General features: G+C 36.9%; 1 protein-coding gene across 1 annotated transcript in view; it reads left to right on the top strand.

The window, feature by feature from the left end:
- TTC29 (tetratricopeptide repeat domain 29) overlaps positions 1–14,225 on the top strand; it is a 236,176-nt gene that overhangs the window by 90,082 nt on the left and 131,869 nt on the right. Inside the window, exon 6 of the mRNA XM_047090368.1 lies at positions 819–904. Within this exon, the coding sequence (XP_046946324.1) occupies positions 819–904 (86 nt within the window). The remainder of the gene's footprint in view (positions 1–818; positions 905–14,225) is intronic.

Genomic DNA, 14,225 nt, shown 5'->3' with positions numbered 1-14,225 from the left:
TTTTTAAAAGTAAGAGCCTTTAATGGTTCTTGTAAGCCCATTAGACTTATATGTTACATTTAGCATATAAATGTAAATAAATTATGTATTTATTAGGTGGTATGATGTATGTCTCATTGAAGCATGTTACACGTCTACACATAATTGCTTTGGAAAGAAGATGTTTATAATTCCTGGAATAAAACACATTCACAGAAATTAGAAAGACTAGATTCCTTTGAAAAGATGATGAAAAGCATTACCAGTCATTAGCAAAGAAAAAATGTGTTTGGATTTCAAAATATCTATGGAATGGTGTACCAAGATGTCAGTCATTTTCACTCAAGTTTTAACCAATAGCTTTTAAATTGAACCTAATCAAAACAGTAATTCCTTAATTTGCTAATTATCTGCCCTGTAGAAACCTCACTGAATGTCCGTCTCTCTGTGTATATGTGTTTGTGCACTATGGAAAGCAATACCCTTTACCAATTATTTCCTGTATGTATAGTAGCTATGCAGGATGGCTTTAAGTCTTTATGGGTGGAACAGTATGGAAATTACATAGGAATGCCTAACTAATATTACTAAGCTGTATGTGTATGTAGAGGAAAATGCCTCTTAAATACATTGCTAATGCACCTTTCTCTAACATTTGTGACTCAGGTAAATTATATTAACATCAGCCTTTTAAAACTGGCACATAGTTAGGCTTCAGGGATTGTTCACAAATCTGTACACTTTGTTACAACTTTCTACTGTCTTAAAAAATGAAGATTCTGTTTGTTGTAATGGGCTTCTTTCATTCCATGGCAATGTTTCTACATTTTCAACTTTAGGAAGTGACAAAAAGATGGAAGGGGAAGCTTCCTATTACTTGGGCTTAGCACACCTAGCTGCTGAAGAGTATGAAACAGCACTAACAGTAAGTTGAAGTAAACTTGTAATCATTGCCACTTTTAGTTTTTATTTTATTGTGTTTATTTTATTTTATTATATGTTGTTACAAACCCAGCAGAAATGGGTGGACCTGTATGTATTTAGAGACACTAAAGCAGAATAGCAATTCTAGAAGCAGAAAAAAAATGGTTTTATTTTTTATAGTTAAGTAATGTATAATCAATTAGCATGAAGTGCTTTAGGATATATAAAAGTTAAATATGTGGAGTAAAGTGACCCTCTGCGCTCACTCCCCATATCATTGAGGACAACAGGATATGGGTTTAAATGATAGCAAAAAGTAAATAGAAAGAAAGAAAGAAGGAAAGAAAGAAAGAAAGAAAGAAAGAAAGAAAGAAAGAAAGCCAAATTACAGTAAACTTATAATATGATTTGGGAAATTTTGCTTTAAAAAAGACTATGGTTGTTAAGCAATTGAGCAAATTGCATTGCTGTGGACCTTTAGTTGGAGGTTGGGGAGGTAGCAAAGGTGTAGATCACTGTTAGTTCCAATCTGAGAAGTAGCCTGCTTCATGATAAAAATAAGTGCTTGCCTATTTTATGATGAGACTTCTTGTGTTTGGCTAAAATAAACAAAAAGTGTCAAGAAATATCTTTTCTGGGGGCGCCTGGGTGGCTTGGTCGGTTAAGCGGCCGACTTCGGCTCAGGTCACGATCTCGCGGTCCTTGAGTTCGAGCCCCGCGTCGGGCTCTGTGCTGACAGCTCAGAGCCTGGAGCCTGTTTCAGATTCTGTGTCTCCCTCTCTCTCTGCCCCTCCCCTGTTCATGCTCTGTCTCTCTCTGTCTCAAAAATAAATAAACGTTAAAAAAAAAATTAAAAAAAAAAGAAATATCTTTTCTGTATTATAACAAATCTTTTCCTTCATTTTTGTCTTACCTCTAATATAGTTCAAGCCTCCTATTTCATTTCACATATCACTCTTGTAATAATTTTATCTGATACATGATATTGGCTTTATATTCAGCTTTGAGAATTTCTCATTTGCTGATTTAGATAATCATGCTAAGTAGAATTCTTACATTTGGGCTAGATATGTTTCTCTGTCACCCTTAAAATTGGGACATCATGGGGAACTTGGGTTTTTCTAGATAACTCTTCTGCTTAATAATTTTTGGTTAAAATTACATACATTCAGCAATGCTGTGTTCCAGGTACTTTGGGGAGCACAGAGGCCAACACTTCCCTTTAGGAGCTAATTTAATAAAGGTGGCCAACTTGTAAACATAACTATAGTTCAAAGCAGGATGAACAGGGGTTTTCTTTTTTTATTTCATTTTATTTCATTTTATTTTATTTATTAATTGATTATTTATTTTTATTAAATATATGAAATTTATTGTCAAATTGGTTTCCATACAACACCCAGTGCTCCTCCCAAAAGATGCCCTCTTTAATACCCATCACCCACCCTTCCCTCCCTCCCAGCCCTCAGTTTGTTCTAGTTTTTTAAGAGTCTCTTATGCTTTGGCTCTCTCCCACTCTAACCTCTCTCTTTTTTTTTTTTCCTTCCCCTCCCCCATGGGTTTCTGTTAGTTTCTCAGGATCCACCTAAGAGTGAAAACATATGGTATCTGTCTTTCTCTGTATGGCTTATTTCACTTAGCATAACACTCTCCAGTTCCATCCACGTTGCTACAAAAGGCCATATTTCATTCTTTCTCATTGCCACGTAGTACTCCATTGTGTATATAAACCACAATTTCTTTATCCATTCATCAGTTGATGGACATTTAGGCTCTTTCTGTAATTTGGCTATTGTTGAGAGTGCTGCTATAAACATTGGGGTACAAGTTCCCCTAAGCATCAGTACTCCTGTATCCCTTAGGTAAATTCCTAGCAGTGCTACTGCTGGGTCATAGGGTAGGTCTATTTTTAATTTTTTGAGGAACCTCCACACTGTTTTCCAGAGCGGCTGCACCAATTTGCATTCCCACCAACAGTGCAAGAGAGTTCCCATTTCTCCACATCCTCTCCAGCATCTATAGTCTCCTGATTTGTTCATTTTGGCCACTCTGACTGGCGTGAGGTGATATCTGAGTGTGGTTTTGATTTGTATTTCCTGAACAGGGGTTTTCTGAGTGCAGAGGTTAAGAGTGGTTGGTTCCAACACTGAAGATCAGGGAGGTTGCACAGGGAGCTTTTAAGGAGCAGGATTTCTATAGACAGAAAGTGAGGGTATTGAGGATAATATCAAATATTAGACACACACACACTCTGACTGTGAACGTACTCGGTATGTTTGGGAAGCAATGAATTGTCAGGTGCAAATATGAAATCAAGTCGGAAAATTAGGTGAAAACTAGCTTATAAATTCTCTGTCTCTGTTTCTCTCTCTCTCTCTCTCTCGCTCTCTCTCTAATGAGCAATGCAAAAACACAGGGTAAAATAAATTCAAGCAACATAATAGAGGTTACAGTGAAAAATAAATCTTCCCTCCATCCTGGCACTCGGTCCTGTAGTTCTTTCCTCAAAGGCAAATGCAGTTAACAAGTTTTGGGTTTACCCCTCCAAGAATATTCATATATGTGTATAGCATATAAGTGCATATACCTATGTGTTCTTTTTGTTGTTTACAAAATTGTGGCATTTATATCTAGTGTTCTGCATCTGGAGTTAACTTCTTCCACACTCATGCATATAGACATGCCTCATTTTAGAAGGGCCACTGGTGTCCCATTTTATAGTTGTACCATAATGGATTTAATCATCTCATGTTGGTGGGCATTTAGATTGTTTCCAATCAGGTTTTATTGCAAAGGGTGTAGCAGTGAATAGCTTTGTGCCAAAGTGAGAGATGATCTACTCAATAAATTTCTAGAGCTGGAAATGCTGGATCAGAGAAGAGATGAATTACATTTTTTTTCTAAACTTCCCTTCAAAGAAGCTTCATCAGTTTACATTCCTACAGTAATAAATGAAGGTACCTGCTTCCTTTGGAAATGCACATATGTGTAATATGTGTTGTGAATATTTTTCCAGGTCATTGTTTTTTGACCTGACTTATGAAATTTTTCCATGCTGAACTTTTAGATATATTTGTGGCCAAATTTATCAATCTCTTTTTGCACAACTTCTGGCTATTCTTAGGAAGACTGTCCTCCTTCCAAAATGATTATTTTTTCAAGTTTATGGACGGTTGGAGGGTCTTATGCTTTGTGGAGGATAGTGAAATTCATATTTTAAGCAATGTGTGAGTTTTAATGACTTTTGACGAGGCTAGCGACATGATCACATTGATTTATTCACAACTGTTTATTAAGCACCGTCTACATGACAGACGTCATGCCAGGCACTGGGTCTGACCTTTATTTTTAGAAGATAGCAGTAGTGGTGTAGTCTAGTAATGAATGGATTGAAGAAGCAGTACTTGGCATCTAAGAGACACATTTCTTGAAACTGTTACTCCTTTCAGAAAGATATTGAAATTGTTTTTCTGAAAGTATGGAAACCATAAACCAAATAAACATGAATCTCCTGTTAATATTAACTGTGTGACCTTGGGCAAGGACCTTAAACTCTCTAAGTCTCAATTGCCTCATCTATTCAGTGGGACTAATAACTCTACTTACTTTTTAGGGTATAGTGGGTTGAATGGTGGCCCCCAAATGTCAACTTCATAATCCCTGGGACCTGTGATTTTCACCTTATTGGAGAAAAGAGTCTTGGCAGATATAATTAAGTCAAGGACCTTGAGATGAGGTGATCACCTTGGATTATCTGGGTGGGCTTTAAATCCAATGACAAGGGGCCTTGTAAGAAAAAGGTAGAAAGGAGATTTGAAAAGGAGGACAGGAAGACACACACAGAGGAGATAGGCATGTGAAGATGGTGCAGAGCTTGGAGCCATGCTGCCCCAGGTCAAGGAATGCCTGGAGCCACCAGAAGCTGGAAGAGGCAGGAAGAATCTTCCCCCAGAGCTGTTGGAGGGAACACGGCTTTGCTAACACCTTGATTTCAGACTTCTAGTCTTCAAAACTATGAAAGAATCGATTTCTTTTGTTTTAAGCCATTTAGTTTGTGGTGATTTGTTACATCAGTGTTAGGAAACTAATACATAGGGTGATTAGGAGAGACCATTTATATAGAGTTTTAAAAGAGTGTCTGCCTTGTATATAATATGCCTTTGGTAATTGTTAGCTTTTATTATTTTTGCTCTGGACTTTAGTGGTAGTAGTGAAGATGGAGGAGAGTCATTTTGGAAGTTATGAAGGACTTGGTGATAGACTAAGTACAGAGGGGGCGCTGGGGTGGCTCAGTCGGTTAAGTGTCCGACTTCGGCTCAGGTCATAGCTCGTGGGTTCAAGTCCCACGTCGGGCTCTTTGCTGTCAGCTCAAAGCCTGGAGCCTGCTTCAGATTCTGTCTCCCTTTCCCTCTCCACCCTTCACCCACTTGTGCTCCCTTTCTCTCAAAAATAAATAAATAAAACTTAAAAAAAATACACTAAGTATGGAAAGTGAGGGAGTTAGAGGTGCCCAGATGGGCACTAGGAGCCTGGCTGTGAAACTTGATGGTTGCTGGTGTCATTCACTGAGAGGGAATGCTAACAGATACCCAGGCTTGGGAGAAATGGGAAGGTCACTTTTGATTATGGTGAATTTGAGTTTTTCAATTATCCAAGGAGAGATCAAACAGTGATATATGTGGGTCTACAGCCCAAGGGGAAGTCTAAACGTGAGATTTTATCCACATTTGATATGTAAGCTGTCAGCATATTGAAGCTGTGGAGTGGAGATTTCCTAAAGAGAGTTGATAGTGATGAATGAAAAAGGCCTAGGGCCGGCTGGATGAGGGGGTAGGTGCAAAGGAGATTAAGCAGGGATATCCAGGGAACTGGGAAGAAAACCAGGAATAGATGATCACATACAAGCCAAGGAAACCAGGCATGTCTAAAAACAGAATTATGCAAACCCCTCCTGCCTCCTATCCCAGGTTTTGGGCTGGAAGGAGAGAGCTCCTTGCAGAGATTTCCAGTCAGACCTCGACCCCCTCCCCCAGGCATATACCTCAGTTAGAGTCAGGGTCAGTTAATTTTTGTCATTTAATTCTCCAGCCAGGGCGGAGGCTTTGGGAAACCAGGAAGGCCATATTCCAGGCTCCAAGGCTCACTGCCACAGTCAAGACTAGCCTTTGCAGTTCGGAAGAATGAAGCCTGTCTTCAGAGCCCGAGTCTTGCTTGTGGTAGAATATTGTTGTCTTTTTGGAATACAGCTCACTCAGAACTGAGGAATTGCAGGAACCAAGCTTAAAATTTGGGCCAAGTCCATAGGTAGAGCTGCAGGGCCAATGAAGGATCTGTTGTCAGACCTGTAAGTAAGATGCCAAAAGCAAAGTCAAGAAGGCATCAGATTCAGGGCTGTATGACAGGAGGCAGGGAACAAGTACCAAGGAATCATCAAGGAATGAGAAGCTGGAGTGGGATGTGGTTGGAACGGAAAACCGACATGAGCAGTTGTACCTGATTTGGGGCATGGAGGTCTTCTAGCTTAGGTTGATTTTAGAGGGCAGCCTGTTTTTGCTTTGTAATAAAACAGCTTTCCACAAAACCTGACATCTTGCTTTCATTTCCATTTGAAAACCATGTCTTTTTCTTCTAATGTCTTACTTTAGCCACTTTCCCTGCTTCCTTTCAGAGATAAAGGGGGCTAGAAACCCATAAGACAGAGCACTCCTTCTTTAGTGAATCTAGTATAAAAAATTACTTGATCAATTACTAAATAGGACTGATTTCCTGATTGATTGATGAGATATCTGCCCAGTTACCTAATCACAAAGTAAACATTCAACATACAATTTTTTTTCTTTTGAAATTCTCTTTTATCCTTCTTACCCACCCTGTGCAGTATGACCAACACTATCTTTATCTGTTTTAAGGCACTGATGGTGTTGTTGTCACAGTGTGGCTGTGGAGAGGGGCAAGAATGCCCTGAAATCAGCTTGGTCATGTTGCAGCCAGCCTGAGATAGCAGACAGTTAGACTGAGCATTTCCCTTCCCTTTTCATATTGCATCTATCTTTAATTCTTGGTTTCAAGTCCATATACTCTTTTTATTCTCTCATTTGTGTATTAAGCTTGTAATTTGAAATATTTTCCGATTTTTAATACCTTGCCTCTACATTCAACCTCTTTCTCTCATGAATTTCTCCCTTTCAATACTGTTCATCTGTTTAAAGATATTTACATGATTTGTTCAAAGAAACTTGGCTTAGAGAAACCTGTCACGAGTAAATATTACTGATTAATAGTTCTGATTATCTGAAACAGAAGGATTTTGAAATTTTGCTAATGGATCTTAATTTAAGGGTTTTAATTTATTAATAAATGATTAATACATGTAATAGAAGAATATTTTGACAAGCATATAAATATTCTGGTCATCCATTCCTTGTTGATAAAGCATTCTTTATTGGATGACAGAACTAGGTTAAACTAAGACCCTAAATAATGGATTTATTTAGGGTTGAAATCCCTGCCAATGAGAAAAAGGTATTTGGAGAAGAGAAGTGGTAGTTACTCTAATAAACCTGTGCAGGAGGTCACAGAGACCCTGACATTTAAAGGCGAGAATGCTACCTGCATTTATCAGGTGCTGAGAAAAGAAATAGTAATTCCCTTTGGCCATCATCAATTTAGACCTGCACATGTTCCAAGTAGAGTAAATTCTGAATCTTAGTAGGTAAATGTATCTTATGAAGTCCTAAAATTTCAAAGAGAAAAGTACCTTACTAAAAATCACATTCAAGGCTTTTGCAAAGTTGGTCACACTTCCACAATCAAATACTACAACCGTAAAATTAATTTAAGAGAAAGAAAGGGCCTCCCTTAGCACTGTGTTTTATGCATGAATTTTCTTCCTTTCTAAATATTCCACTCCGCGTAATAATTTTAGGAACACCAACTTTAACAATCTTCAGTACATTCAGTGAATTGTTTGCTTCTTATTATTTAGCAATAATGTAGCCTATCAAAAATTATACTATGAAAGCAAAATTCATCATATTGATACTTCATTTGCTTTTATAGTATAAAATTCATCACATGTACTATATTATTTAATTATTCCATATATAAAACAGTAGCCATCTTTATATTTGCATACATGTCAGCATCTTTATAATAGCTTAGAATGCTTCCAACATTAGTGTTAACCTAAACTCATGGTTAACCTAAATCTCTCGCTTTATCAGCAGCATCTCATATTTGCAAAATGCAAATAAATAATGTATCAGAAAAAATAGTTACACTAATATTCTAGCAACTCATAGATTGTTTCAAAAAACTCACAGATTATTGATAAATATTAATAATGAAGGATATGGATTATATTTGTAAAATGATACATTCTTAAGGTGTCACTAGGTAATTGTAATTAAATTTTATTTTTCTTTCAATTCCATATATACAAACAAAGGGAAAGCCATTATATATCAGAAGGCATTTCTAACAAAGAATGATTTATTTGATTTGTATTGTTTAGCTGACCAAAGTTTGGGGGGAGACAATTCTTACAGTTATTCCCATTTAGTTCCTTTCTCCATTTAGTTTGTTACTTTCTTCTTTAAAAGTCACGCCATCCTTGGGAGAAATGGGTTCTTGATCCAAATGACAATCCAGCTGACATACCTTGCCAGAGTCCACAGTAACATACATAAAACAAGTTTTCTTTTTGGTCACTTTTACCAGTGAAGACTTTTATCTACTACTGAAACCATTACATAACCCAAATAAATCTGAGTTCCTCACATTTCACCCTCAGTATGATATCATATTAAAAATCCAGCAAGCTAGAGGAAAAGTAATTTCAATTTCTATTTACTTGTCCTCAAAGAACAGTAAAAGATAAAATTCTTAACTCCCAGCAATATTATTTTTTTTAAATCCTCTCTCCTTCCATTTAAAAAAATTTCAATTGTCTCTAGATATTCTGAAGCCTGTAATTTCATGTCACTCCCTAAACCCAAAGTTCCCTCCTGTCTTCCACTCACTCATGGTTCACCACTGCTCTCCTTTTCCTCTGTGCTTCTTTTTTGCCTCTTTTCTCTTCCAGATCAAGAAATGGTGGCTCTTCAGCAGGCTCATTTCTATATCTTACACAGATACTCCCCTCCCACTGCAGATTATAACTCTGATCTGCATGATAAAATCCACCCACCTAGGGGTGCCTGGGTGGCTCAGTCAGTTAAGCATCCGACTTCAGCTCAGGTCATGATCTTGTGGTCCATGAATGAGTTTGAGCCTCGCATTGGGCTCTGTGCTGACAGCTCAGAGTCTGGAGCCTGCTTTGGATTCTGTGTCTACCTTTCTCTTGGCCTCTCCAGCTCACACTCTGTCTCTCTCTCTCTCTCAAAAATAGACATAAAAAAATTAAAAAAAAAAAACACTGAGGGTGGGGCTGGTTTGGGGAGAAAGGAAGAAATGCCGAGGTAGTCATGCCATAGTGAGTAGACTGGGAAGGGAAAGGAAGCAGATACTCTTGCTTTAATCATTTTTTATTCTCTTGCACTATATGTGACAGATGCTTGAACACTACATGTCATAAGAAAAAAATATAAAGAAAAAGTAGTAAGTGGAGAGAGAGGGAAAGAAAGTAAAGGAGCCAAGGCAAAGAAGAGGTCAAGAAAGAGGCTCTCAGAGGCTCTGTCTTCCTTTAGATCCTTTGTGCATTAGTTCAAATACTTCAACCCTGCCAAGTTCTGTACATGCACAGTATATGATGATATGATCAATTTTTCTGCTGGACCATACCTACTACTGTATGTGGACTGAATGGGTCTGTCCATAAGAGCATTTGCTTCTGTGCATCTGCACTTTTGTCCTTTCCTGTCTGCTTCCAGCTCCAGGTAAAGGACTCTTTGGAACCAATTTACTATGGTACCAGGATACCTGGTTAGAGTTGCCTGGGATGGATACAAACACTCACATCTGCTACCATATCTTTGATTATTAGAATTTTGCATGAAGTAAAGGCAGTAAATACTAGCATTTCTGGAATAAGGCACTCTCAACAGGCTTTTCGAAGTATATTTAACAATTCTTTGGAGGGTGAGGGCAACAAAATGTTAAATCGGGCTGGTGGAGAACAGAATCCCAGCTTTGCTGCCACCTTCACCATGTGACATTGCACAAGCAAATGAACCTTTTGGACTATTAGCTTCTTCATCTATAAAATGGGGGTACTATTACCCCCTACCACAGTACAGCTTTGTGAGAATTAAGTAAGAAAATGTATGTAAAGTTTGTGGCATAAGATCTAACATATAGAAACCCATGACTATTGTATCACCATTACTATGCAGAAAAGAATTATTTTCCCGAGTGCTAGATGGTCAGACATCTATAAAATCATGATTTCTGACTTTTGCTCTAGGCCCAAGTATTCCCAAACAAATAGTAAGCATAGAATAAAATGCTAAATGTGTCGGTGAAAGGCTGTATCAAAGATGTTGAAGAAGGAGTTTATTTAGGAGCTATATTACATGATAAAGACCGCTTTATGTAATGCAGTTCAAGTGTATATAGCAATAGCTCTCTAATTGTTAAGTGGTCAAACATTTGAGCTGACAGTAGGTTTTGATGTGTAATCTTTATATGGACAGTAACTGTTTTTTATAGAAAGAGCATGTGGGGTGCTAGCATGTGGGCTAGAAGACTTGGATCTTAGTCCCGTGTGCCACATACTAGCTATTGACCTTAGTTTAGTCACTTAACTTCTGAGAGGCTCGGTATCATTTGTGAAATAGGTGGCAATGGCAGCTTTGCTGTATCTTTGTGAAGATCAAATGGAAAAACCATATGTTTTTACACTTTAGACTATAAACAGTTTTTACATGTAAGATGCTATTATTACCACAGGCTATGATATAATTAGCACTGAGTAATGATAGCAGTGATTCTCGGGTAGGTAACATTTATTGAGTATCTGTTCAGAGTGCTGCTTTATACTTATTTCTCAACTGTAATTTACTAAATTTATCATATGTAAATTACAAAGGGCTTAAGTTTATCTTTGTATTGGCACATATTTCTATAATGGAAATGTAATAAACTGACATTCTATAGAAAAATCTTTATTATTAATATATTAATAACTTGTCCCTGAGTGAAAAAAAAATGGCATTTATCCAAAAAAAGGAATTTGAGTAATTTCTTTCTTTAAAGACCAGAGCTCTTCACTACCCACTAAATAGAAGTTGTCTTTACTTGCCAATTAGAAATCATTACCTAAAATTGACCCTTCTGTTCTTGTTTAATGGCCTCAGTATCTGAGGGGAGCTCAGATGCTGGCACAGAGGAAATCATGGCCTCCTTTCCCCAGAGGACCGCTGGTTATTATACAAAACATGCAGACAATTCTGCTTGCAGCCAGTTTGCCTCCTGGTACTGTGTAGTTCATCACCAGCTTCTGAAGCATGCTAAAGAGGGCTCGCCACTCAGCTTGAGACGATTCAGGTGTAAGCTCAGGGGTCTCAGCAGTCATTTTCCTGCTTTGCATCAGAGTTTTCATCCGTTTTATCCTTTTGTCCCATGACCCACCTCAGGCAGTCTCCTTCTTGGGAATCTAAAAGGAGCAGCTGTTACAGATCCCATTTCCCCCAATTGTTGCCACACGGATCTCCTTCTATTCAGCATCACCCCCCCCCCCACCCGCCACATGCACCCCTGCCAGTACACAAATAGCAGTTACTTCCTTTCCATTCTATACATTTTGCTAATAGAGAAATGTTCAAAATATCTGACAAGCAAAAGAAAAGTGATAGGATTAGAAAAACACCCATAGAAGAAAATAGTCATATTGCCTAATTAAAAAAAATTATCTCCAAATTGCATCAAATTATATTACTCAAAATTATTATAAGCAATAATTTAAGGCATGGTATAAACATGTATTTCATATCTTATTTAATACCATTTGAACAGTTAGCTTCACTTGGAAAAACATGTTAAGAAGTTCATGAAAAATATGTTTTAGTAATTTGGAGATTATGCAAATGTAAAATGTTTTACTAATAATTTTGCTACTGTTATCTCTGTATTTAAAGTCATGACCTTTATAAGATGTTAAAACAGATAACATTACAGTAATAATTTCATATAAATTTTTGTAGGAAAGATTGTTTGCAGACTAGAATCTTAGTAAACTGAATGTTTTTTTTTTAATTTTCTCATTAATGGGGAGCTGAACTCTCTTAAAAATTTTTTCTATTTAATTTTTCTATTTTTTTTACAATGTTACAGCCTAGTAAAATAGCATTGTGTGTGTTTTTTTCTTCTTTTTAAATGATGAATACATTATGGTATTTGTCATATAAATTATAGTATTTGTCATTTAAATGACAAATGCATTATAGGAAAATCAGAATACTGAAAAAAAAAGAAAACCTGATTTTTTTTAAACAGGAATCTGTAGGCAAAAATTTAAAGTCATAGACACTTGTGAAAAGGAAGAGATGTTTTATGTCAGGAAAGAAAGTTCATGGCCTAAATTAATATAAAAACTGATTTTCTAGCCATAAAATGTATTGGGTTTTTTGTTTGTTTGTTTTGAAATATGAAAGCTGGTTTTGGATCCCCTTGAGATGTAGAATGCCACTTTAGCTGCATGATGATGTTGATTATTCATTGTAAAAAGAAGGTGCTGGTAGAGTAGCTCTTTACAAAACTGCTGAAATTTTTGTTTCCAATCAATCACATCTTAAGAAATAGCGCAAAAACTTCTGATACTCTTTTTGTGAGAAAATGAAGAGAAGGATAATTATTTTTACTTCGTTCATTCTAAAGAGGATGAACTTCCAGACTCCAAAAATTGAGTACCCTAATCAACTGTACCGAATAGTGACATATGGAACATAATGTATGTATACCCCTTAAAGTTCAAGGCCTAGCATATGAAAATGTTCTCTGGAGCAATAAAGCAACCTGCATAGTTCATCACAAGACTAATTGTATGACAGACCTAGAGGCAACGGCACAGCTGTTAGCACACGTTGATCTAGAGGCCGCAAAAGAAGAAGAGGCATCACACCGGCAAGAACCCAGAGATGATTATAGGATTAGATGTGTTAAACAATAGTGTGGGGACCATACTAAGTCATTATACATTGAAACAAATTATATTTTTCCCTCTGTGACACACAAGGGGTAACTTCAGAAGGACAAATGTAATACATCTTAAAACTTACCTGTAATTGTCTCAAATGTATCTATAGGGGAGACAATTACTTGATCTCCAGTTAACACCTATATTTATTTTAGAAATTATTCAGTATAAGTGGTGCTCAATAAAAATAACATACACTGGACTTTAAAATAGCACAACACTCTATTTCTGATAGTATACTTAAGAAACAATTTTAACTTCCTCCTTAATTAAACATTTAAAAGCTTAGTTAACTAGTAAAACAGTCTACTTTAAGACTCTCTACTTTTCCCACGAATGTCTTCTGTCGTCCTTATTTTTTTTTCCCCCTAAATGATAATGGTGATGGCCAGGGAGAGAGAAAGAGAAGGAATGTAACAGAGAAACTAACAAATCCACAAAATGACATTCAGTTCCTAAATAATCAAGAATTGATTATATAGATGTGTATAGCAGCTTTTGTTTGTGAGCATTTCAGGGAAGAACGTTAATATTCTTTTACATGAAATCATGACTTAGAGGCAAAAAATCAAAAATTCAGATAGTGTCAGAGGTTGGCAAGCATGTGAGGTTCTGAGAACTGTGGTTAGAAGTGGAAGTTGGTATCAAGAGTGACAGGGATGCCTGGGGTGCCTGGTGGCCCAGTTGGTTAAGCATCCAACTTTGGCTCAGGTCATGATCTGGCGCCTCATGAGTTCGAGCCCCACATGGGGCTCTGTGCTGACAGCTCAGAGCCTGGAGCCTGCTTTGAATTCTGTGTCTCCCTCTCTCTCTGCCCCTACCCTTGTCGTGTTCTGTCTCTCTCCCAAGAATAAATAAACATTAAAAAATTTAAAAAAAAATGACAGGGTGAGGATACAAAGATTTGGCCATAACTTATACATACAATGTTAGAAGCACTGTTTATAATGGTGAAATATCTAGAAACAAGGTAAATGTACAATAGCAAGTTGATTAAACATCGCCAAGTATCCTGTGATGCAAAATAATGCAGCCAATAAAAGTGACACAAAAGTAAGTATTTTTATAATAATAAAAGTATTATCAATGTATTAAGCCAAAAATCAGGGTATAAACCAATGTACATTATGACCACACTCATGTGTATTTACATACATGCATACACATATATAAGACATATGTATAAATG

This window comes from Lynx rufus, unplaced genomic scaffold (genome assembly GCF_022079265.1).
Source record: "Lynx rufus isolate CCGP_SWC_20201006 ecotype Redwood Valley unplaced genomic scaffold, mLynRuf1.p SCAF_3, whole genome shotgun sequence".
Classification (NCBI taxonomy): domain Eukaryota; kingdom Metazoa; phylum Chordata; class Mammalia; order Carnivora; family Felidae; genus Lynx; species Lynx rufus.
Note: the sequence above shows the minus strand (reverse complement) of the source record. Positions and strands in the feature narration are given on the sequence as shown.